The sequence below is a fragment of the Pogona vitticeps genome, chromosome 3, assembly GCF_051106095.1.
Source record: "Pogona vitticeps strain Pit_001003342236 chromosome 3, PviZW2.1, whole genome shotgun sequence".
Classification (NCBI taxonomy): domain Eukaryota; kingdom Metazoa; phylum Chordata; class Lepidosauria; order Squamata; family Agamidae; genus Pogona; species Pogona vitticeps.
The window spans coordinates 238290188-238317049 of record NC_135785.1 but is presented as its reverse complement, the minus strand read 5'-3'; the positions used below and the strand labels follow the sequence as shown (position 1 = coordinate 238317049).

Here is a 26862-nt window from a genome sequence, read left to right as displayed (position 1 = left end):
AGATAGTTTGTTTTTGTGTATGTGCGTGAGGAGGTGAATTGAATCATATAATTCTTCATTTGGGTTACCCTGCTTTTCATGCTTAGTGCTGTAGCTGGTAAATGGGAAGGCTTCCTCCTATATTCATTGTGATTTGTCTGCAAATATATTAATGAAATTTGAATCTTTTCTATATCTGTGGTTTCTAAGAATATTCTTTATTATGGTAGTTTTCTCAGGATTTTCAGGAATCTGTTTTTATGTTGTTGTATTAAGCCATGTGAGTATTTCAGTTCAGGTTGTTTCTTGTGTTCACTTTTCTGTAGATCCTATTTGGATAAAATGCTCTCTAAGGACAGCTTTTAAAGTGTCCCAAAGAACTGAATTTAATTACTCTTGATCTGTATTTTCCCTCCAGGAAAGGTTTACAGTACTGTTACTTTTAATTTGTCTCTAGCCGGTTGTTTATTTAAAAGTTAATTATTTAACCTCCATGTAAATATCTTTTGAGTCTTCCCACAGCTAACTAGTAAAGAGTTGGGGGCATGGTTTGATTTTTTTAATAGAATGAATTTGAATGTGGTTCATTCTGTCAGTTACAAGTTTTTGAGTAAAAAGTTCAATCTTTGTGAGGTTTTTATGCCTCCAGATATCCACCATACTTTTAAAAATAAGTTCTTAAGTACTGATGAACCAACAGTTTTGATTTTCAAAATATTGGAATCATACAGTTTCTTAATTTCTGTCTCTCCCCCTCCCAAATTAAGCCCTCTTCTCCAGTGCTATTTATTTTTTAAAGATGAATCCCATGAAAGGTGCTTTCAGGGTATTGTATGCTGCCGGAGTGAATCTTTTTGCCTCTCAGGATCCTTTAATTGTTACAAATCACCCAGTACTGTCCCAAATCACCAATTACTGTCCTGTAATGCTTTATTTTCATGGGACACAATTTTGCCAGTAAAATTGCCAACCTTTTCATTTATCCATCCGCCCTCCTGCATGGTAGTATGAGTGTTTTTTAAAAATAAAAAGTCAATTTAAATAATGATTTAAATTTTAAGAAATTATTTTTAAAATTTAAATTGTCAAAACTGATTTTTAAAATTTAAATTGGGATTTAATTGTGATTTAAATTGATTTGAGTTCATTAAAATCCACCCCCGTTTATAACTGGCTCTGAGTTTCTTGCAGGAAATTAATACTTGCTGCTTTCTCATTTTGATGAGTTCATACCTCCTGATATTTTATCCTAGACTGTTAACATTGGAAGAGTTAATGTCTTCAGTTTACCCATCAGATTTGAAAGGTCTGATACTCCTCTGTTTATTTCAATCTCTGTTGTTACTAAAATGGTATATCTTTTTAATTCTCCCACCACCCTTTAGCATATTCAGTTCATAGATTAAAGTAACCTGTATCCTTAACTTAATTAACTACACATTAACATAATAAATAAAAAGAAAATACTGTATCAGCTTTTAGAGAGCTAGACACAGTGGGACCATATGTCTCTGCTGGTCCTTATATGTTAGATCACCTCTGTGTCATGAATTGGGAAGGTCAGGATGGTGTCAACACTCTTACAGCTGTATTAGGTGTATCCACTTGCATTAAGTACTCATACATGAGATGGTGTCTAGTATTCAGTACACAAGCTTATTTTGTAGTTCAAAACTGGTGGAGCATGTCCTCATAACAGGAGGCTTGTTTTTGTCAAGTCATTTAGCCTCATGCCCCACCTAGCATCTTCACTTCTTTGACATCTGGCTGTGTTAGCCCATGTCTCTACTGGCTGTCATTCGTCTTCCAATCTCTTTTCTAGCAGTTACTGAGAACTGTTTTGTTTTCAAAAGTATTTGTTTTCATTTCTAGTCTTTTGAGAATAGGTTATTATTTGCTTCACAGATCTGAAAGAATTGTTGAAGTATGAAGGCTGTAGGTAGCCTATATTCATGGCATATTAATAATTTATACTAGAAATCCCAGTGGTAAAAGAATTCTGCAGTTCTCAGAAATTGTTGTCGTATGGACGCAATTGTTGATTTTAATGAGATATTAGTATATCATTAATCTGCTTTCCATATTACTTAATTTACTGTTATATTGGCCTACATCCAGTATAGGGGTAGGATTGCACTCTGAAGGGTTTTCATACCTTTCTGAAATAGATTTTTGGGGCTACAATAGGAAGTGGTGCCACCTTCAGTTTTATTTGGCTATCCCAGTGTGTTGTAGTCTAGCTTTAGGTTTTATCTGTTTTTATTTAATCAGTTTCTTAGAATTCTGGAGCTGCAGAGTTGGAAAAGGCTACAAGGGTCATCTAGTCAATTTTGTTCCTGTTGTATATTTTTTCTCTTAATCTTCATACCCTTCTTCTTTGGTGCTGTTCTCTATCATGTTGCAGTACTCAAAAACAGAGTAGTTTATTGTAATATTCCATACTGTTTCACTTGCTTTTTTGAAGAGTACAGTATGTCAAATTTTAATGCCAAGAATTTCTGTGTACTTCCTTTGATTAGATGTAGTATAAATAGGTTTCTATTTAATAGGAGATGGAGGTGTGTGCTTCCATTTCCCTAGGAACAAATTTTGCATTTTCTTTTATTTAACAAAAAACACTCCAGGTTCTCCTCAATGTTAATGCCTAGCTTGTGAAGGATCCCTTATCGTAGTTTCACTTAACTTATAAATCTGTGTAGAGTGGATAAAAATCAATTATTTGTAAAACAATAAAATGATTTTTTAAAATTTAAATAAATAAAAAATTCCAATTTTTGGTTTAAATCAAATCCATCCTGGTTCTGTGTGAATTAGTGGCTGTCTGGATAGTTCAGTGCATTAGATATGTGACTACAGAGCCAGAGGTTGGCTGTGTAATCTTGGGCAAGCTGCACAGTCCCATAGTGCTTCCAATAAAAAAAGAATAGTTAGCTACTTCTGAGTACTTCATCTAGAAAATTCTGGAAGGAGTTACCATAAGTTGGAATTGACTTAACGGCATGTAATTATTATTATGAGTTAGCAGCAAGGTCGATAAAAATAAATGATTTTTTTTAAAAAAATCAATTTAAATCAAAATTTAAACCAAAAAATTCATGTTTTAAAATTTAAATAATCAGAAATTTGAATTTTTAAATTTAAGTCATGAATCAAATCAAATCCACTCTGAATTAGAAGCTGTATGACTTATTTTTAAAAAGCAATTCATATATTTCTTGATACAGTTACAGTATGTTAGTTTCTATTAGGTGTAGTTGCTCCTTTAAGAGGGAATTGGAACAGGATTCAATATTTTATCTCTACCTTCTGCTCAGTATTGCTCTTGTGCTATTATGTGCTGCCCATTGTTGGAAGGAGTGACACATTTACCATATTTAAATTTTCTCCCCTCTCTTTTAGGTTTTAAACAGCATCATGGCTCATTCCAAGACAAGAGCCAATGATGGAAAAATTACTTATCCCCCAGGAGTTAAAGAAATATCTGATAAAATTTCTAAAGAAGAGATGGTACGGCGATTAAAAGTGAGTGAGCAATTTGTTTATACATTTTTGAAAGTTATTTTGAAGCCTCAAATTGTACTTTTGCATATTTCTTTATTATTAACAAAACCTTTCTCACTGGAAATATACATAGAGTTTGAATAGGAGCTCCAGGTGAAGGATGCAGGTTGAAGGTTTCAGCTTTGTTGTACATTACTAGTAAGGTTATATAAGGGAATAGAACAGCACTTCTTTTTGATGGACAGATGTTACAGTGAATGTGGTCAGCTTGCAGCCAAAAATGGTCAAAATATATACTGTATGATGTGTCTCCCAGCTTTTGAACACATGGCCCAGGTTCTCCTTTCTCATGTTTGTGATGCTGATAAGGTTCCCTGATGACAGTTTTTATATATGATTTTTAAAAAATTATAATGGCGTACACAATAGGAAACAGGTATGTGCTATCTAGCTAGAATAGCACAACAAACACCATTACATTTTGTAGCAGTGGTCTTACTGAGCTATTAATAAATCTGAATTCAGAACCATGGATTCTAATATTGGCTCTAATATAGAATAATTGCAAGGAGTTTCAAACTGAACTTGATGGATAAAGAAGTTGAAGAGTTTAACTAGATATTGAAAGAGGACCATGTGTCCGCATACGTGTGGCCTATGCACACAGCCCCTAAGCACACACACTTATGCCTGCCCAAAACATGCACACATGTACATACGCACCCCCTGCCTGCCCCCGAATGCATGTACACACACCTGCACCCACACCAAAGCACCTACCCACGCACAGGCTGAAGGGAACAGGGCGGATGAAATGACAGGGTGGGCCGCATGTGGTCCACAGGCCATAGTTTGGACACCTGGTCTACAGGATCCCTTCTTCTGCTCACTACTATTCAAAAAGTGACATCATGCAAGGTAAAATCCCAGAAGCTGACTCCTTTTTTTCATCAGTAACCCACTTCTTGCCCAAACTCAAAGCAATTGTCAGGACTGTTTTTCAACATTTGTGAATGGTAGTGAGCGGAAGAAAATTCAGAAGAAAATTATCATTGACAATATTTAAATAAAAGTCTGAATATAACAAATTGTATATTAATTTGACAGCCTATTGGATTTCAACTGTGTAGACATGGGCTCAAATCCCTGCTGATCTATGAAACTAACTGGTTAACTTTAAACCTGTTGCTGTTTTTTTTTTTTTTTTTTTGCCACATCACACAACATTATTGGTAGGATAAAATCCGCCATTTATCTGAGCTCCTTTGAGGAAAAGAATGATAAAATATAATATTGGAAATTAAATTGCATTTGTCTCTTGTTGAATGTTATTTTTTGTTGTGTTTTCTTTTAACTGTAGAAGAGTAGCAATGTTAATAAGACCAGCTTTGTGCCATATTAAAGGGTACTGACCTCTGTGATAGGCAGTGGTCTCCCTAATCAGGTGCAAATTTATTTTGAATCAGAATTCGTCTTATGCATTCAGTCCTAAAATATTAGTGCATATATTAATTGATATATAATTGAAGGTGCAATAAAACATGGATGTATAAGCATTTTTTAACATTATATCTCACTGAAGAAGAAAGTGAAATATTGATTATTTCAAGAAAATGATAAGTGGTCAAAGAGGAAAACAATTTTTCTGAGTGTATTTAATATAGACTATCACATCTAGAGAATGTTACTTAGCTTGTAACTTTCTTTTGACAGATGGTTGTTAAAACTTTCATGGATATGGACCAGGATTCTGAAGAAGAAAAGGAGCTGTATCTGAATCTTGCTCTACACCTTGCTTCAGATTTTTTTCTTAAACATCCTGATAAAGATGTTCGTTTGCTTGTAGCATGCTGTCTTGCTGATATTTTTAGAATATATGCCCCTGAAGCACCATACACTTCACCAGATAAACTTAAGGTAAGGTTGTGCATCTTGAATAGTTTACAGGCTTTACTTGCATTTGACATTGAGTGGTTCAAAGTCTTCGATTCTGATTGTAACACGAGGAGCTGGCAGATTGTTGTGTTTTGCTTTTAAAAATAGTATTCTAACTGGTTGTTGTGGGTTTTTGAGGCTCTTTGGCTGTGTTCTGATGTGCTGTCCAGCCAGATGTGCTGTCCTCTGAAGATGCCGGCCACAGAGACTGGCGAAACGTTAGGAAGAACAACCCTCAGAACATGGCCAAAGAGCCCAAAAAACCCACAACAACCATTAGATCCCGGCCGTTCAAGCCTTTGCGAATACAGTACAGTATTCTAACTATTCTTATATATATCCAAATATTTCAGCTGTATGGGAGGTTGTATTTTGCTGGTGCAACAGATCTACAGATTACCAACAATCTGCCATTAATTCCTCATATACTAAATGCCAATTTTTGCTTTACACTGGTGCCTTGACTTATGAACGCCTTGACCTACGAAAATTTTGACTTATGAACAGCTCTGTTCGCAAAATTTTGCTTTGACTTGCAAATGGAGCTTTGACTTACGAACCAAAAAAAAGGGCAGGGGAAAAAGGTGGGAAATTTAAATGTACTAACTATTGGTGGCAACGAGGCTGCTTCTTTGTAGCTCTTTCGCCCCAATGGTTAAGGAAAGCGTTGGTGGGGGTGGCCCATCGTCGGGAGGTGTGAGCCTGGCCGGGGTGCTTCATCCGCTTCCCTCCCGGCCGCAGCGGAGGCAGTGGTGGAACAGTGTCAGGAGGCTTGAGCCTGGCTAGGGTGCTTTGGCTGCTCGCCTCCCACTCGCTCCTTGCTGCCCTTCGTGGACCAATGCTGCGGGTGGCAAGGAACGCAAAGGACCAATGCTGCCACCCCGGCGAGCAGCCACTGGTGCTGGTTCTGGAGCTGGACCCGGCATTGGGCACCAGCGGCGTCATCAGTCCGCGGAGGGCGGCGAGGAGCGAGTGGGAGGCGAGCGGCCGAAGTACCCCGGCCAGGCTCAAGCCTGCTGGTGGCAGTCACTGTGACGGCGGAAGCCCAGGAGGCTGAGGAAGCTTTGGACTGGTAAGGTGCTACTTTTTAAAAAAAAGTTTTAGTTTTGTTGGTGGGGTGGATAGAGGGTCAGTGTTGTTTTGCTTTTGGTGGGTGTTTTTTTTGCAGTCCCAACATGGGACTTGCTCTGTTTAAATTTGGTAAAAATTCAGCCACATATTTTTGAAAAAGAGAATTGTCGGAGTGATATTTGTGTATGCTATGTTACTTTTTTCCCCCAGGCAGACCGTTCCACATTTATACTCCAAATTTGGTAAAAATCCATCTGGTTTTGTATGGTACAATGACAAATGGACAAACAGACAGAAATGTACTTTTATTTATACAGATAGGAGAAAGAGGATTATTCAAGGAAACATGATTACTAGTGTCATCATAAGAAATATATGTTTAATTATTCTCTCTTGAAAAGCAAGTAATCTGTTAATTGTATTCTCGAAAGCTTTCACGGCCAGGATTCGATTGTTATTGTAGGTTTTTCTGGCTGTCTGGCCATGTTCTTGAGGTTTTTCTTCCTAACGTTGCGCCAGTCTCTGTGGCCAACATCTTCGAGGACAGGAGTCAGAACTATGTGCTTTGGGGCAGTTTGTGGGATAGTTGAGCATTTATAGCTGCGGGATCAACTTTTTGTCCTATTCAGGAGATTGGGTGATTATGGTGATCAGCATGTTTTTTGTTGTGCGTGTATTGTTGTGATAAGGTGGAGATATGTGATTGATGGGTGTCATTAGCTGGTCTTTTGTGTGCAGTGATCACCGGTCCTTGTGGCTGTGTAGAGTTCGTTGACTTTTTGCAGGCTGTTTTTCAATGCTGGGAGCCAGGCTTTGTTGACTTTTAGACTTTCTTCTTTTTTGTTGAAGCTGTGCTGGTGTTTGTGGATTTCAGTGGCTTCCCTGTGCAGTCTAACATAATGATTGCTGGTGTTGTCCAGTACTTTTGTATTTTGAAATAGGATTTCATGTCCAGCTTGTTTCAGGGCATGTTCAGCTACTGCTGATTTTTCCAGTTGTTTTAGTCTGCAGTGTCTGTCAGGTTCTTTGATTCTGGTGTGGATGCTGCGTTTTGTGGTTCCAATATATACCTGGCCACAACTGCAAGGTATCCGGTATACTCTTGCAGTGGTGAGGGGATCCCTTTTGTCCTTTGCTGACCGTAACATTTGTTTTATTTTTGTGGTAGGCCTGAATACTGTTTGTAGGTTGTGTTTTTTCAAAAGTTTCCCCATGTGGTCTGTGACCCCTTTGATGTATGGCAGAAATACTTTATTTGTGGGTGGCTGTTTTTCCTCTTCGGTTTGGTGTTGTTTTCTTGGTTTGATGGCTCTTGTGATTTCTTGTGCTAAACAAGGATTGTCTCCCAGCATAGATGGGGTGGGAGTGGGGTTGAACTGTTTCAACACAGCAATATAGCCTGTTAGGATCCTCCTGCTACCACAAAGATTCTCCCCTCCCGTATAAGCACAAAACAACAAGCACTTCTGCCTGTTTACTACAGTTAATGCAAAATGCAGCGAGTAGTTTCCCCCAACTGTGCACAATCACTTAACATAAAAGGAAAGGCTGAATGATTTAAAAAAAGAGAGAGAGTAGGCATTCAGGGTTGTTGTGTTTGCTAGTTCAGGTGAAAAGGCAATACATATTGGCCTTTTAAAAAATCACAAGTGCCTCAAAAAGATCAAAATGCCTTCTAATATTGAGTTATCGATCACTGCCAGTATTTTTACATTGCACATAAATTTTGAAACCACAGATTTTAGTTTAGTAGTATATTTAATGTGTTATCACCCTCAGACTGTAACATAAAATGGGCTTGATTTTGCTGTAGAGAAGTAATGGGGAAAGAGCAATGATTATCTCTTTAAAAATGATGTCCCCACTTCTGTTAATACATTTTATAACCGATTAAGAGAACACAAAACTTAATATTGTCTGAAATAAATAAAGTGAAAATCGGTGTTGGGAGATCGTAATTGAGGTTCTTCACATTTTCTATCTTTTGTGCACTTCAGACTTTTTGAGAAGAAGAGGTTAGTTAAATTAAGTTCATTAGTCAATAGAGAAAGTGAATAATTATGCAATTAATATATGCTTATTTTTATGTGAAATAAATTACTGTTTACATTTTAGGATATATTTATGTTCATAACAAGACAGTTAAAAGGATTGGAAGATACAAAAAGTCCACAGTTCAATAGATACTTTTATTTGCTAGAGGTAAGTTTATAAGTATTTATGATTGGTATTCACTGAGTTTAAAAGTTTTATTTCTGGTAAAATGTGAGCATTTATGACTATCAGAAACATTATTTTTTCACCTGGGAATCTTATTCAGTATGTATTTTTTGGTTTCATTTTGCTGAATTACAATTACTTTATCTTTGTTCTTTTTTCCTATATAGAATATTGCATGGGTTAAATCTTATAACATATGCTTTGAACTAGAAGATAGCAATGAAATTTTCACACAACTGTACAGAACATTATTCTCTGTAATCAAGTGAGTATATTGGTCGTTGCCAACAAAAGTATGTTTAAAAATATGTAAGGTTGGTAGGCATAAGTATCTAACTTTTGGAGGCTCATTTCACCAGCAACATTATCTTGTATATATTTACTCAATGCTAAATCCACCACTAATGCTACTCAAAGTAAACCTACTGAAGGTACTTGGACTTTTTGTCACAACTGACCAAAGTAAATTCATGCTGAATTTCTGCTGAGAGAAAAGTTTCATCAGTGTTTAAACTGCGATTGGACTGTTCGTGCAAGTGTTGTATAGGTACTGAATCTGTGAAGATTCTCAGTTATCTAGGTGTGGTTATCTGGAAGTTGAGTCATGGCAACTGGACTTCTTTCTTGTTAGGTTGAAATATTTCGCTATTCATCCAAGTACGTAGCTTCTTGAGAGTTGGTAGAAGATCCCTTATATATCCTCCATGTTGGTTTCCCCCTGGTCTGAATAAGCTCATTAGAAGGACAAAGGACTAGGGGTGAGGGATAATCCCACTTCTGCAATTGTTCATCCATTGAAATGGGTTGTTAACACTGGTCTTTCTGGTGTGTGTGGTCTAATCTTTCTGGGAATAGATGAAAGGGCAGCATGATAAATAGGAGACAGATTGTATCTAAGGCCTCCACCCCTGTTAAGTGAGGGATTTCCTATATGTACATGTATGCCCCCCCCAAAAAAACTACCTATCTTCTTGGTCCAAAATGAGTACATCTTGGTCATCAAATGAGTGTCCTTTGTCCTTCAAATGAAGGAAAACTGCTGATTGTGGTCCTGTTTAGTGGCTGTTTGGTTTCTCCAATGAGTTTAAAAAGTTTGTGGAGAGCAACTAAAACAAAGGCAGCTCTACTAGCATCACCTTCTGCCTGATCCATAAGAAATTGTTTTGTTGCATTTTCAGCAATGGTCATAATCAGAAGGTTCATATGCACATGGTGGATTTGATGAGCTCTATCATTTGTGAAGGAGACACAGTGTCTCAGGAACTTTTGGATACAGTTTTGGTTAATTTAGTGCCTGCACATAAGGTAAGTATTTTAATTTGGTGTTACCCTTTGCATTAAAGTTAAGAAAAAAAATAAAGAGCCATTGATACTAAATACACTGTAGCACTTAAATAGTTTGAAGGAAGAAAATAGAAGTACAATATTGCTTATTTTGGTTCTGTAGTGGTGCTGGTAATTTGCAGAGTAGTGGATCTCAGCACCTATGGCAGTTTTCTCATCCTTGGCTTTTCTGGAGCTCCAGTTATAAATATGCATAAGGTATTTTGCAGTTTGTAGTGTCTAATATTTCTTCCGTTACTTAAAAATAATTAGAAAAACAGCTGCTAAATCAGTCTGCTTGATAGGTGGTTATAATTCAGTTTTAAAGATTTTGGGTTGCATCCAGTAGCGGCTTTCCTTGAATAAAAAGCACTTCTGTTTGCTCAGTGAGTGCACATGATTTTTTAAATTTTATTTTGCTAATGTCTCCTACAAACTGCAACCCTATAAGCCACAGAAGATTACTCAATTTCGGGGAACCATATGCACAGTGTGTTAAGGAATAATGCAGAAGCACTTGCTGCGAATGCAAAGCCTCCACTGGATTCAACCATTTACATTTTCACACATTTGTATCAAATGTCATCTTAAACTAGTATTAAAATATACTTTTTGTTTAAGTGTACAATACATTTGTATTTTAGTTCTAAAATACGTATAAAATATTTATCTTTTAAAATTTGGATGAATGAAGTGAAATAGTTTGACAGACAGAAGAGAACAGAATCCAAGATTTATGACAAACAATTAATCTCTAGACTGTTACTTAATGTCTTGAGTTGCACTAGAGTAGGCTCATCAGATCATTTGGGATTTGGTGAATAGTCAGTTTCTTGGTGAAGAATGTTGGTTCAACTCTGATGACTTACTTTAGTATACTACATTGCAAGTAGAATAAGCCCATTTGAATCAATGAAGTTACAGAGGAGTTAACTCACCAAATTCCCATGGATTTGCCTACTCTAGTGCAACTTAATACACTAAGCAATTGGATTTCAGCCATTTTCAGTGGAACTACTTATATATATATATGTAGTCTAGAAGGTAGGTTTTTCTTGGTTTTTGAAAATTAATGTTAATGCTTAATTTTAGTAAAAAAATAAAACTTAAAAAAAATAAGTTTTGCTTTAAAAGAATCAGTTTTTTTCCATATTGCAAGTTTGGCATTTTTGATATAGTTGTAGGCTTATTATATTTTAACATTTAGTTACCCTGTTTTTTGAGACAAACCGTTTCCTTGATTTACTGATATATATTAGAGAAAATGTCAAGCATGTTCTTACAGTGTTTTCTTTTGAAATCTACCTTTCAGAACTTAAATAAGCAAGCATATGACTTGGCAAAAGCTTTATTAAAGAGGACAGCTCAAGCCATTGAACCCTATATTACTAATGTAAGTGAAAATGTAAACTAATCACACAGATGAAACTAAGATGTATAACCTAATGATCACTGAATATTGATGATATTGTTTTTTATCATAACTGCTTTATATTGCTTCCTGAAAGTACCTATTGCACTGAATTGTTTTGATGAGGGAGGGGGGTATCCTTTGGACCATCTTGAATTCATTGGTGGAAGAGCCTTGTGGCGCAGTGGTTAAACTGTACTGCAGCCAAAACTGTGCTTATGACCAGGGGTTCAATCCCAGGTAGCCGGCTCAAGGTTGACTCAGCCTTCTATCCTTCCGAGGTTGGTAAAATGAGTACCCAGCTCACTGGAGGGGCAATGTGTAGTCTGCATAATTAACTTGTAAACCACCCAGAGAGTGCCTTGATTTTTTTGTTATGGAAGTACAGGAATATAGATGTAACAAATAAGACCCACAATAAAAAAATGTGGCTGACTGCATTATTATTTAACTGGAACATCTTGTGATAACCAAAGAAACTCCTTTGTGGCTGTTTTGGATTCAAATTAGGCAGCATAGTACATGACCAGCCTATCCAATGACCCAGTTCTTTATGGAAGTATACTGAAGTTTAAACATAAACTTGGATCCAGACTCAGAGAATGGTTGAAATTAATGGGGCCAGGTAGTATCCTCTAGCTGCTAGAGGTAGAGCGTAGGAGAATCCTTTCTTGAAGTTGTCTCTCCATTCTGTTTCCAAGGAAGTGGGTGGGAGGTGATGGAGTTATTTCCTGGTTTAAGTTACTTTTTGTCCTGAAGGAAAACATCTGGGTCCTGATTCATATTTTAGCAAGTATTTTGAATCACTGTACAGTGGTACCTTGAGTTGCAAACTTAAATCGTTCCAGGATGATGGTTGCAACTCGATTTGGTTGTAACTCAAAGCACCACTTCCCATAGGAATACATTGAAACGTGATTAATCCGTTCTGGCCATTTTTAAAGGGCAGGAAACGAGGGAGGGAGGGAACAATGGGGAAAAGAGGAAAGAAAGAAGGTAATCACTGGGGTACACAGACCCCCACCCCAGATAAATGTTTGTGTTTAGTCACAAAAAGAGAGATGATAGATAGAGAGAAGACTTATTTTGGGACAGGAAGAGTTTGGAGTCTAAAAGAAACAAACAAAAACCCTTTCCAGCAGGAACTAAAAATAGGGACTAATGCAAAAGCAGGTAATCCTTCCACTAAGGGGAGACTTTTATTTTTTAAACCTAAAATGACTTTAAGATTAAAAAACTGGCAGGAAAGGAGGGAGGGAGGGAACAATGAGGAAAAGGGCCCTTTTTCTGGTTGTATCTCAAAGCGCCAGTTGCAAGTCAAAGCAAAATGTTGCAACTGGAGCTGGTTGTAACTCAAATTGGTTGCAAGTCAAGATGACTGTAGGTCGAGGCACCACTGTAGTTAGTACTTGAAGTTGAAATACAGCTTAAATTAGAACCATCAATAATCACTTTTCTTTGTAAAGGCTGATAGAAATAATATATTCTGTACATTAGGTTTCATTAAAAAGTATTTGATGATATGAGTGTTCATGTTTTTTATTAATTAAAGTCATTGTGGATTATTTATTTTAAATTGTACCTTATCTTGTATAGAATAAAGGATAATGGGTATTCTTTATCCTGTACAAGATAGCTTTAAATGCATTTTAGTACAGATGCTTTTATAAGCAAATGGATCATAATTTGATTTCTAGATATTTGATCTCTGAATAAAAGAATGCACAGTGTATATTTATAGTCCAGCAGTAACCAAATGGGTCTTCTGAGTGTAGTGTTAGTATGTTATATTTCCTGCCGTTAATTTATTTTAATTGCCAAACATCAAATGAAGCAGACGATTTGAAAGAATACTAGGTTAGTGGGATCTTCCCATGATACAAACTGACAAACTATTAAGAGTCAGATTTTCAAATAAATCAGTTCCCCAGGTATAGAGAGCTAAGCCTAAGTCTTATAGTTGAAAATAACGGTTTTATCACAGGATGGGTTCCTAACATATTTAAGTCATATTACAGTGACAAAAATAATTACTCATTTTTTAAAGCTGTGTCTTTTGCCATTTTTAATATATGTCCTATGGACAGCTACTCAGAAGTAACCCACAATAAGTTGATTGGGCTGCATCCTAAGTAAAAGACTATATAGTTGCAACATAAATGCTAGTAATTAACATTTCTGTAAAATCAAGTAAATCAGGTCCCTCTGCTAAGGGACCCTCTGCTAAGAGGGACTGAGAATTGTTTTTTTAATTCTGCTACTGATGTATCTTGTTTGTCCTACAGTTCTTTAATCAAGTGCTTATGTTAGGAAAAACATCTATCAGCGATCTCTCCGAGCATGTTTTTGACTTAATTCTGGAGCTATATAATATTGATAGCCATCTTTTACTCTCAGTTTTGCCCCAGCTTGAATTTAAGCTTAAGGTAAGTGTTACATCAGGTGTGTCGAAATAATATTATTTAAACAGTGATATTCATTGCCCAGGGGAATTGAGAGGGCACAATTTCAGCAGGAATATTTATTCTGTCTCACTGATTATTGGTGTCCTGTACCTTTTTCGTAATGAGTACCCATCACAAGCTTCACTTTATTCTAATCACTTAAGTAGATTCCAGTACACTCATGCAAACAGCTATGCAGAGTTTTTAAAAAATATATGCAGCTATCTGCTATATTCTTACAGAGTGGGGTATACATGTCTTTATCTTGAAAGAACAGGAAAGTGACTGTCTGTCACAGAGAAAATTGTTTACAGGTAGAGGATCCAGAAGAGTGTAGGAAAATTGTTGTAAATTTTCGTAAGGTGTGTTGTAGAAGAAAACATGTTTTTAAAAAAATTGCTTTGTTCCAAAGCTGTATCCTTTTTTATATATCTGTATATAAAATGTGTGTGTTTTCCAGAGCAATGACAATGAAGAGCGGCTGCAGGTTGTAAAACTACTAGCAAAAATGTTTGGTGCAAAGGATTCCGAATTAGCATCTCAAAATAAGCCACTGTGGCAATGCTACTTGGGGAGGTATATGATTATTGTATTTTAACAATGTTTTTAACACTGAAGTTTGGGGATAGTTGGTAACACACTATAGTCTGACTCTTAACAACAGAAATATGACCTATGAGTTAATTATTTAATTTCTGTCCTTGATTTGATCATATTTATTTAACAGTTGTGTGGCTTCAGAGACATAACAGTGGAAACTCGTCCCTATATTATAATTACATGTAAATATTAGTGTGAAAAAGAGGCATTCATAAAGTATATTTCTTTCCTTTGAGCCATGCTCTTGGTAAAGACCCAAAGTTTCATAAACTCGCCAAGCATGAAATAAATGTGTTACAGCATTATTAAATAATCTGTATACAAATGGCTAAAATGGTTGTATATGGTGAGGTTGGGCAGCATATACTACATCATGAGGACTTTTGAGCATATTAAACTAGTAAAAAGTTTCTTAGCAATAATTGTTGTACATTAATTTGACATGTGTCATATGCCATTGCACTTTTAACTGAATGTAATGTTATGTACTTGTCTGTTTTGAGTATGTGAAATTTTCTAAGCATGGCTTAGAGCCATCCAAAAAGTGTTACCAAAAGCAGAGGTGAGAAACTAAAGAAGGGCAAAATATTCTTGCACTTTAAAGACTGACATAATTGTTTCATTGTCAGTTTTTGTGGATTCACTCTGAAATACTGTAAATGTTAGTCTTTGAAGTGCTACAGTATTTAAACTCTTTTCTCCCTCTGCTTTTGCCAACATGCTGAGACAGACTAACACAGTTACTTCTTTGGAAATTGCATCCGGCAAAGCATATAAATAGTTTTAAATGCCAGAAAGATTTGATGGTGATGATAAAAAGCTAATTGCACAAGCCAAGGACCTTCATTTTCGTTATAACATTGTTAACAATGGATTGAATCGAGACTTAGTACAAGAGTGTAAGAAAAAAGATCTTAAATTTGATTCCCTGGTTTATTTGTTCAACATGTTGTGTTGTCTAGCACACCACATCTCATTACGTGTGAGTCTTGCTAAGTCTGTTCTTCATGTTTTTTTCTGCTAGTCCTTACTAACTATAACTAGAATTTCCCTGCTACTGATGTTTATGGGGTTTCGTGCACCATCACAAAACACTATAAAACCTTCCTTGCCTGCTCTGATGTATTTTGGTAAGAGCCTTAGTTGCCGCACTCCATGTGTCAGCAATTGTTCCTTCCCTTTTATGTCAGTTCTTTTTAGTCTGGCAGTTAGGCAGTATCATTTAGAAAACCTTTCTCTTATTCTTTTATGCTAAATGAATATAGATATTTTCCTCTTATCCAGTTCGTTTTTGTTTCATATTTATTTGAAAACATCAGTTGTTTTTTTGCCCTCCGTGGACCCAGGTTTTTTTTTTATTTTGAAAGCTGATGGCTCTAAAGCCCCTCTTAAAAATTATCATCATCAGCATCTTAGAATTGCAGAACTGGAAGAGATCCCATGGATCATCGAGTCCAGCCTCTGTCAAGGAGGCACAGTGTGGAATCAAACTCCCAGCCGCTGGCTCCACAGTGCAGATTTAAGATTCCTTTGACCAACATATATTCCAAGTGTTTTTCTGGCTTCAAAGAGCTTTACAATTCTCAGACTTGCACACATTATTTGGCTACAGATCTGGCTGCAAAAAAGAGGCATGCACTTTAGGGCACTTGTCTGGAAAAAGCCATCACAAAACAGTAATTGCTTAGCGCTGTTGTGATTTACACAAGGCTCCACCATTGTGTGCTCTTCTTACATCTACCCAATCATCAGATTCAGATTCAGTGTAGTAAAAGGATGCCAACCATATCTGACCCAGTCATGATTTCAGCAGTAAATCTAATGGTATTGACCACTCCTTCGGTATTAATGACGGTTCCCTGCTGGCAAAGCCAAAGTCAAGTGATGTGCAGCTCCATCTACAAAGGAGAGGAAAAAAAGACAAAAAGCAGAAAGAAGATATGTCATCTAGAGAAGTGTCTCCAAGTAATCATATATCATCTCAATGAAAATGAAAATTAGAGATGCCATAGCTGTTGTAAATATGCTCTTTGATTTTCCCCCTTCAGGTTTAATGATATCCATGTACCTATTCGTTTGGAATGTGTGAAATTTGCTAGTCACTGCCTTATGAATCATCCAGATCTTGCTAAAGATTTAACAGGTATCAATAAATCTGATTTGTAAATGGAAATAATCTTTTGCAATTTTTTCTGTTTTAAGTATTACAGTATTTATAGCAAAATCTTACTGCTAATTTATGGTTATTATTATATCATTATTGTAGTGTACAGTAGGTCTCCCATATCTGCAGGATCAATATCTGTGGTTTCACTTACCCACAATCTGAAAATATTTAAAAACTTTTTTAATCCAGAAAAAATATTTTAATATGTATTACCAGAACCAACCACTAGATGTAGCCAGAGACTGTGCTTTGAATAATTGTTAGAGAAGAATAGATAGCATGCCCTCTGATAGTGGCCAGTTATAGTAATGCATGTGAAAAATATTTTTTTCTGGTTCTCCCCCCCCCCCCACTATGCTCTCTCTCTCTTGTTCAGTATTATCTGTGGTTTTTAGTACCTATGGTGGGGCTTGGAACCTATCCCTAGTGGATATGGGGGGTCCTACTGTATTTACAAGGGCCTAATTTGGATGAGACCACAATTTTTCTTGTACATGTGATGGCGGCGTATCTTCCACCCCCATGCAGTCACCAGCCTTTGCCTCCATGCTTTGATGTAAAGTTTTAATTGGGCATGAGGTCCAGCATACATTATTGGTGTATCTGTAGTCTTGATTACAGTTATGCAGTTTGTATTTTATCTGCATATAGGGAAGTTTGCAGGACTGAGGCAGGGGTCCTGGGAAGCTGCACATGGTCCATGAATATATTGAACTGTTGGATAGTTCAGTGGTTTAGATATTTGGCTGCAGAGCCAGAGATTGGGAGTTCAATTCTCCACCATGCCTGCCTGACAGGGCCTGGACTTCCATAGGGTTCCTTTCAGCTCTGCAGTTCTAAGACCATCACCATGGTGTTGGTACTCTTTTCTCCCTTGCTATCAAGACACTACTGTGCTTTCCCTCCTTATGATAGGTAATACCTCGTTGAACTGATAAGCTTTTTAGCATCTGTTTGGCCTGTGGTCAAGAAAACTAACTATGAAACAGTTAAATAAGTTGTTTCCTCGTATTAAATTCCTTTTGTATACACTGTATCTATTAAATAACTAAAATTAAATTTATCAAGTGGAAATAAGAAATTACTGCAGCGGTGTCTTATATTATGCAGATGACTGTATTTTATTCTGAAGGATTAGTGAGCTGACAGCAATCTGTATGAATTTACAAATATTTCACATAATGCTATGAAGATTTTAATTAAAATGTCTTTTCTGTATAGAATATCTTAAAGTGAGGTCTCATGACCCTGAAGAGGCCATTAGGCATGATGTTATTGTATCAATCGTTACTGCTGCTAAGAAAGATCTTTTACTTGTCAATGATCATCTGCTTAATTTTGTGAGAGAGCGAACACTTGACAAACGGGTAAGTCATTTTGTACATTAGTTACTTTGATGGTTAGTTCAAATTAGGGAACTTGTTCAGTATGTCAGATTCCTTCATTATTACGTTTCTCATACAAGAATTGTCCAACTGCATATTTGTGTGACAAACTTCAGCTGCACAATTCTTGTGTTTCTTAAATAGTGGTATTCCACCAAAGTGGCCTAGAATTATCTAAAATTATATAGATATAGTTCATTTGTCAAAACAGGAAAAATAAAGATACTGCATTAAGGTTGTTCTGACAAAAACTACTGGATTGGATTTTCAAGTTTGTAAGTGCTGTGCTTTCACTAATATGTATGTGTGTGTTGCTTTATTTTTTTAAAGAGACAAAATATTGTTTTACTTGACTTCTGCAGAAGTTATAAAATTTAAGGCCAGTCTCCAATGCTGTCATTCTGCTATTTTGAGTATCTTATTAGTGAAAGCATAGTCATTAAGACAGTATCTTTACTTATTCTTTTTTGACAAATTATGCAATAAATTTGTTGTGAAATTCTGTTATATGTAGGGATTATGAGGGTTACAGATACAATTGTTGTCTAGGATGGTTTGCTAGAGCATTCTATGCAAGCAACTGTAAATCTAGAGGAACTCTATTCATGTACTGTTTTCATCCACAGTAGGTGTGAGGTTTGTGCAAGGCCACTCCCTCCATTCCATCCACCAGAATTTCCCACGTTAGACAGCACAGACTCAGTCTTTAGTCCAACAGATTTATTTAACTGAACAACAGATGTTTCTTTTTCTTCTTTCATGTAAATTAAGCCCAGGATTTCACCTCCTGAGTTCCATGGTTCTTTATACATTCAGAATCTTTAACAAGAGATTTAACCAAACACTCAACCGGTAACAACATATCTGAAATATATGGTGTGGAAGTCACTTCTACGTGTTTATATGGGTTTATCGGTGGTACACCCATCTCACATTGGGTCCCCATACTTTCACTCTTCAATATTTCTGGATCTTGGGATGCAATTGGCTCATCCCAGGATTGGTCCCAAGGGAGGTTTGACATCTTTTATTCTCCTGCCTATTGGCTTCTCTATTAAATCTTCCCTGTTCTTTCTTTCTAGCTTCCCTTTCTGTAGTCTCTCCTCAATATGGAGGCTTTCATACCTGTCTCTCTCACCACTTTTTCTGCTATTTCTTTAGGCACCTTTCTTATAATAAATCCCACCTTTCTTAATAAACCTCCATCTTACATATTTAATTGCAGTGCAAACTGTTCTATATTTGGAAATGTTTATACTAGCATATTAAAACATAAACAGTAACTATTGGGACTTACGTTGTGTTATTGTTTTAGTGGAGAGTGAGAAAAGAAGCTATGATGGGACTTGCACAGATATACAAGAAATATTCCTTACAATCAGAAGCTGGAAAAGAAGCTGCAAAACAGATTGCTTGGATAAAGGACAAGCTTCTACATATATATTATCAAAACAGCATTGATGATCGGTAGGTTAACTTTAATTTTTAATGTTATAAAATATTATCTTTTTTTTGGTGAATTTTCAGTGGTATCCAAAGACACTGGAATCAATGCTTCGTTCTCTTCCTGCCAGTAGCCTTCTGCAAAAAAACAAAAAAACAAAAAACAAAACAAAACAAAAAAAACCCCTCTTCCAGATGGTTTCCTCATCGCATGAAAAAGGGTTTTAAGGAGCATAAGGGCTTTAGGAGGAAGAGATGGTAGTTTATTCTGGCAGAGGTGGTGGAATCTGACATAAATTCTCCATTTTGTTTTTGCCATGGTGTCCAGGGTACTTTTACCTATTGATCAGTAACAGTAAAGAAGAAAAGGTTTGTACAAAGTGTAGAACAATAGACAGCTACCTTAATTTTCTCAGATGGTATTAGACTTGTTTCTTTGAATAGGAAATTTGAAAACTACACAACTGCCTGGCTTAGAATTTTGGAAACTAGGCATCCTTAGATCTTTGGTTATGTCTGCAGTAGCTTGCTGGATTGAAATATTCAAGACATGTTTAATCAAATAGATAATTGCAGGTAAATTGGGATTTTTCCTTTTATTACCTCCAGCAATGTAGTTTAATCCTTTTTTGCCATGAGCTTCTACTTGCTTTCCCGCCTTATTGGCTACTTTAATTTTTTTAAAAAAAACATGGTTTTCTGTTTAAGTTTCAGTGCAGAGATCTTTGATCTGTTTATGTTTAATGAGTCAATTCAAGATCTGAAATGATGGTTTAATCTCGGCCTATCTTTAATAAATATAATTTAAACAAATAGAAGATGTAATGGGGGATTATATCTGCTTTAAAAAAGAAAGGTTATGATCTTATATTATTATGCTTAAAAAGAAGAGGGGGTAGAAACAGTGTTCTCAACTGAACACTAATACATGAAAGGAAATTCCACTGAATGTAGCAGCATTTCTAAGTGCACTTGTATAGGGTTTTACTGTAGAAGCTCAATCATATAGTAGAAACTACAGTTTCCTTTACACCCAGACTGTGTCACTGTGTGGTGGTATAACTCTTGCAGTTTTTTTATAGTGAAAGTGGAGAATTTAACTCATACTTTCTTTTTATATATAAGTTTTAGTTTAGTGGGGTATAATTGATTTTCAATTTTTAATATATCTTTTTATTACTAATATTGTTTATATATTTATTTGACCTACTTGGATTAGTGTGTGGTAAATTAGTAAATTTATGTTGTACTGATGAACATAATTTAACTTTGGGAAATATACTTTAGTTTGATACTACTGAAGCTTACTATTTATTATATTTTTCAGACTGTTGGTGGAGCGTATCTTTGCACAGTACATGGTCCCACACAATTTGGAAACCAATGAAAGAATGAAATGCTTGTATTATCTATATGCAACCCTGGATTCAAATGCTGTTAAGTAAGTTTCTTGTGACACTTGTGAACCTAGTCTGTTCAGTACTTACATAATTGATAAGACTGGCAGAGGAAGATTTGTGCTTGATTGATGATAAAATGTACATTAGTGTTGTCAAAAGAAATTACGTTTCAGTAATTTTTGTTGAAGTTGGTTTAACAATAGGTTATTATGTTCAGTGAAATATAGTTATGCTTATCTGGAAGTTGAGTTTCATGGCAACTGGACTTCTTATTGGGTTGAAATGTTTCGCTACTCAACCAAGTAGCTTCTTCAGTCTGAGGAGAGTTTGTAGGACCAACTCAGACTGAAGAAGCTATTTGGTTGAGTAATGAAACATTTCAACCCAATAAGAAAGAAGACCAGTTGTCATGACTCTGCTTCGTGATAACCTTACCTGGATGACTGAGAATCTTCACAAATATGCTTATTCTGCTGACAGAACTGCTTTTCTTGGTGGCTCTGAAAGGGGAGTCATCCCTCTTACAGACATAGTACACCATTAAAATTGATCCTAGATGTTTGTGAGCTGCTGAAGGAAGTGTGTAGATGTTCAGTTACACATTAGTTTCCATCTCGTTATTTTTTTTAATAGAGTAAAGGTGTTATGTTCGATAATACCCACATTTCCACCCGTGAATAAAACATTTTTGTTAAAGTTATGACAGACTCTTATGTTATTTGTCCACTTAGTGTTTAAATTGAAAACATTCATCTGACATTAATTGAATTATTGGAAAGAACATTATGGGCTAAACCATAAAGTGAAAAAAAAGTAAGTGAAAAGTGGGAAATTTGAAGCATAACTGGAGCTAAGGACAATACAGTGAAATGCCATAATATTGTTGTGGTTTGCAATTGTGTAGCTTAGCTCTTCATGTCCATCTTGAAATGAGGTGAAGCATAGGGTCATTGCTTTTCTCCTGCTTTTCCCAGCTGAAGAAAGAACTTTGCTAGAAGTTAGTTTCACCTTCTGCTAGTCCTGGTTTGTTATATTCTAGCAACAAGATTCTGATTTAAAACAATCATAGTGAGCTAACGTATTTAACCAGCTACATGTTATTTTAATGCACAGTCTCTGATTTATATAAGCCAGAGTTAGTAGAAAATAAAACAAAAGGAAAAACAAAAAGAAAATATTGTAGCACTTTAATCACTAACAGTTTTGTTTCAATGTGAACTTTTGTGGAAAGCTCGCACAGAAATAAAATTGTTAGTTTTTTAAAGTTCTACAGTTTTTCCCTTTTTTCTTTTTCTTTTCTTCTGCCAACATGCTGAGACAAACTGATAGGGCTACTACTTTGAATACTACTTTGCCAGTGCATTCCTTTTTTTCAACTTTGCAAAAGAAGAAGGGGGGCCACGAGGGTTTGAGGCTGAGCTTGTTTAGCATGTTCTTCATAGAATCATAAAGTTGGAAGGGGCCTATAAGGCCATCGAGTTCAGCTCAATACAGGAATACAAATCAAAGGATATCTGCTAGTTGGTTGTCTAAATTTCTCTTGAATGCCTCCAGTATTGAAGCACTCACCACCTCTCGAGGTAATTGGTTTCATTGTGGTGTTTTATGTGAACAAAGATTTCTACTAAATGTCTTTCTTGAAAGGAAAAAAGAAGCAAAAGAATCTACTAGTTGTATTCTTAGATAAATAATTTTATTGTAAACTGCAGTTCTCTTTGCAAAGAAAATAGCTGGTTCATCTCTGGTGCTGGAAATAAATTGGCAACAGTTAAAATTTGTTTCTAACCTGCCCCATTGTTTTGTTTTGATATATATTGTGTAGCTAAATATTGCCATACCACAATTCAAATAAATCATTCCTGATATATAGTAGATAATGTAATGCTGGCTGTTACTCCTTACTGTTCTATGGTGCTAGAATCTTGTGTTAGATTCTACTTTGTGAACCACAGTGGTAATTGCTAACCAGTGCCCTGTGGCAGATAGAAACAGATTCTGCCATGCAGGGTCATTTGAACTGGGAAAAAGTGGTTTAGCAAACCAGATGCAGAACTGCCGAATCAGCTTGTTCCCAGCCCAGGAAATAGTCTATAGTACCAGAAGAACTTATATAAAAGTCCTTTCACACTCAAATTTGTTTATTATCTACTAACCTTACCTCGCTTTAGTTTTAGTAGTCTAAATTTGGATGGCAGAAGGCATTTCTCAGTTTCACTAAACTGTTGTAAATAAAAAATTGCTTCCATCTTCTGCAGCTGACCTGGAGATGCGTTCATAGTCACTATCTATAGTCTTTCCACCCTTGCCTTAGGTTGTCAGCACTGTGCGCAAAATGTTCATCTGCTTATAAACATTACATTTTGCCTATATCTCCACAGCCATGAAATAAAATATACATATTTGTAAACTAATTGAGTTTTAAGTCTAAAATTGTCTATGATAATATTATTTTAGGAGGGACTTCCTCTTAATTTCATAGGAAAAGAAAACAGGTGAGCCATTAGGTATCTTTTTCTATGTATTACAAAAAGTTAAACTTAACATAGATGGAATCTCCTTGTAGATGTAGTTTATAAACTCAGAAGGTACTTTTATCAGGGAACTATGTACTGTTACTGTATTTGTAAGATATCCTGATTTGCAAGTGGTGGCTTGCATGAAGCTATTGTTGCAGTGGTACCAAACAGCTGTCTAAATAAAAATAAATAGTTTTTTATTAATCAGAATTAGAGCATATCTTTTATCTGTGTTTCCATCCCGCTCTTAAATATAGCTACTGCAAAATTAGAGTGGATCTTATTGTTATGACATTTTGCCTAATGTTTAATCAAAACTGACACTCTTGTAAATTGAGATTTTTAGATTTTGCCATGTTGCCTGTGGACAAAACAGAGAAGATATATTTTTCTTTTCAGCCTTCCTTCATTGCAATTGTTTTCCATGTACTTAAATATTTTCACTACCCTCTCTTAAACCATTCCAACCCTTCTTAGAGCTCAGTGTGTAGAATTGTACAGGGTACTCCAGATAGGATAAAATAAATTCAGGTGCAAAATAGCTTGGATCAACTGCTTTTAATTTTTGACTTAAGCACGGATTTGTGTATAGCGTGTGTTAACTGCAAGCCCCAGTTCCCTTGTACTACTACCGTATATGTGTCTGACAGTATTGTCATCTAGTGCTTATTTAGTCAACTTGCTACCCCAAAATATCATGTGGAATTTGAAATAGAATGTTGCTGAAAATTACATAAATGTATTCATGTAGAATGATTTGTTTGAAAACAGGATGAATTTGATTTAAACCATGATTTACATCAATATTGGATTTTTTTGATGATTTAAATTTTAAAATTGGATTTTTAAAATTTAATTTGCGATTTTTATCCACCCTGATTGATAAGAAATAACAAGCCGAAAGCTCTATTCTTTATTGACTGTATAATTTATTATTTTATTCTGTTATAAAACTATTGTTATCTCCAAGACTTTATATACGTTTTTCACAGATCATTTCTAGTTAATTAGACTTTGGAGGCTCATGACTGCTGAGATGTTTCTTGGGAGTTTCTCACAGTGTTTGGAGTCTGCACAGTTCAGCAAGTTACTGTGAGCATTATTATTGTATAAATTATATATTGCTTTATTTTTAACTATCAGGGCACTGAATGAAATGTGGAAATGTCAAAATCTGCTGCGGCACCAAGTAAAGGATTTGGTTGACTTAATCAAGCAGCCAAAAGTAAGTATTTCCCTTTTAACATTTTGTGCATAAAGCCAAATATTTTTTAAGACTTCAGCATAAGCTATTTTCAGATTTTGGTTTTAATGATAATGGTGATAAGGATATTTTTTTGCAAAATTGAAAGAGGTTAGACCAGAGCTATTCAAAAAGTTAACAGCAATGATGAATGTTTTTTTTAAAAAAGTGTATTGAAGTTCTGCAGAAAGTTCAGTATTAAACTGTGATCTACAGTTGGGCATCAATTTTAAATCCAATAAACTGAACAGACAATTGGAAAGTCTTCGATAATTCCTTAGCAAGCACAGCACCATTTAAGCCTATTTATCATTTATGTTTTTAATATGTTAATAAATGCAGTGTAATGAGGGTATTTTACAAAAAAATATCACTGAACTCCTTTTTTTTAAGAGTAACCCAATCGAGGGCAAGACAAATAAATAAAAACACTTGAAAATACTGGATGAAATAGTTGCATGATAAAAACAATGACAAAGACACAAGTGTAACAACAGCAATAATAGTTAGTATGAAAGATTAGTTCTATGAAATTAAAATAAAACAAATAACAGTTTGTTACACAAAGATTAGTTGGGCACAACCCTGTTATATTTCTGGATTTTACATTTTAGCGTTTTACATTTTAGCAAATTATTAGGTAAAGGTAAAGTTTCCCCTTGACATTTAGTCCAGTTGTGTCGGACTCTAGGGCGCGGTACTCATCCCCATCTCCAAGCCGCAGAGCCAGCATTTGTCTGTAGACAGTTTCTGTAGTCACGTGGCCAGTGTGACTAGACACAGAATGCCGTTGCCTTCCCACCGTGGTGGTACTGTACCTATTTGAATTGCTAGGTTGGCAGGAGCTGGGACAAGCAATGGGAGCTCACTCTGTCCCGTGGATTCGATCTTATGACTGCTGGTCTTCGGACCTTGCAGCACAGAGGCTTCTGTGGTTTAACCCACAGTGCCACCATGTCCCTGGTAAATTATTAGGGGCAAGGAAATCTAACGAAAGGTACCAGTAGTGAATTCATCTTAAAATCTTCAGTGAGGGACATTCACATATGAGATGAAGCAGAATTAGAGATGGGCATGAATCAGTGGTTTGTACTGTTTCGTCCTTAGGATTAACAGGTTTTTGGTGCCTCCTCTGGTGAGCACCCACTCACATTCAGTGCTTTGGTGTCCCTTCCCCTCCTCCTCCGGGTGCTGCCTTTGAATAGGTGCCTGCTGGAGGAGGCAGGGCTGGGAAGTGTCAAACACCTGTTTGTCCAAAAGATGTTTTGTTGGTTTGTGCCCATCTCTAAACAGAATATCTATATGTGTTCAGTGGGAAGCAGTGTCGTTCCTGTCAGACTAGTACTTGTGAGATTTATATCTAAATCCCCATGTAACCATGAAGATCACTAGCTTATCACATAGTGTTCTGAGGTTAATAGAGTGGTGACAAACCTTGTATACCATCTTGAGCTTCTTGGAGAATGCTAAGAATTGTTTTTCATTGAGAGAGTGAAGATTTTGATGAATGAAGAAAATGTAACTTCTTAAAATGCTGTAGTGTTTTGATCACATAGTGAGAATTAAAAGGTACATATTTTTGTTGATAATCATTCAGTGCAAAATAAATGGAGTAGTAAGTAGTGTAAGAGGAAGAAAAGTTTCATGTACTTGGGTTAAGAACCTTCTAGATTGATTTGGGTGCAGCACATCATTGTTTAGAACTGCCACATCCAAAATCGGTATAGATATGATGACATCCAATTTCCTTTCACTTCCTTTTTAAGGAAAGGAATAAGAAGAAAATGGTGAAATAATGGGAGAGTAAATAAATAAATAAATAAATAAATAAATAAATAAATAAATAAATAAATAAATAAATAAATAAATAAATAAATAAATAAATAAATATGGAATAATAAATGATATCAGCTGGCCTTCTTTGTTACTCATTGTGATGTAGTGAATAGAGTGACAGGCTAGGACTCTGGAGACCATGGTTTGAATCCCCATTTGAACATGGAAACTTACCAGGGGAGTGAAACTGATAGAACTACTTTTTAAATATCTCACCTAAGATATTTGAAAGCCCTGTGAGGGTTGCTTTCAGTCAGTTCTGACATGATGGCACATAACTAAGCAACTAATCTTCTTTGGTCTGTTTTAAAGACATCTCTCAAGTCAGCAGTCCTAGAGAGGGCCATGTTTATGCTGCTGTTCACTGCACACTGCACACATTAAGTGT

At 35.9% G+C, this 26862-nt stretch overlaps 1 protein-coding gene across 4 annotated transcripts in view; it reads left to right on the top strand.

Moving 5' to 3' along the window:
- The window catches only part of PDS5B (PDS5 cohesin associated factor B), a 101251-nt gene that overhangs the window by 29315 nt on the left and 45074 nt on the right, over positions 1–26862 (top strand). For all 4 annotated transcript variants that reach the window (XR_013543352.1, XM_078389985.1, XM_020788547.3 and 1 more), the window contains exons 2-14: positions 3379–3501; positions 5194–5397; positions 8602–8688; positions 8874–8971; positions 9885–10011; positions 11342–11422; positions 13726–13866; positions 14345–14460; positions 16533–16627; positions 17873–18018; positions 19352–19503; positions 20807–20920; positions 24539–24620. Coding sequence is in view for 3 of the 4 variants with exons in the window: in XM_078389985.1 (XP_078246111.1) it covers positions 3394–3501; positions 5194–5397; positions 8602–8688; positions 8874–8971; positions 9885–10011; positions 11342–11422; positions 13726–13866; positions 14345–14460; positions 16533–16627; positions 17873–18018; positions 19352–19503; positions 20807–20920; positions 24539–24620 (1551 nt within the window). In the remaining variant the exon portion in view is untranslated. The remainder of the gene's footprint in view (positions 1–3378; positions 3502–5193; positions 5398–8601; positions 8689–8873; positions 8972–9884; positions 10012–11341; positions 11423–13725; positions 13867–14344; positions 14461–16532; positions 16628–17872; positions 18019–19351; positions 19504–20806; positions 20921–24538; positions 24621–26862) is intronic.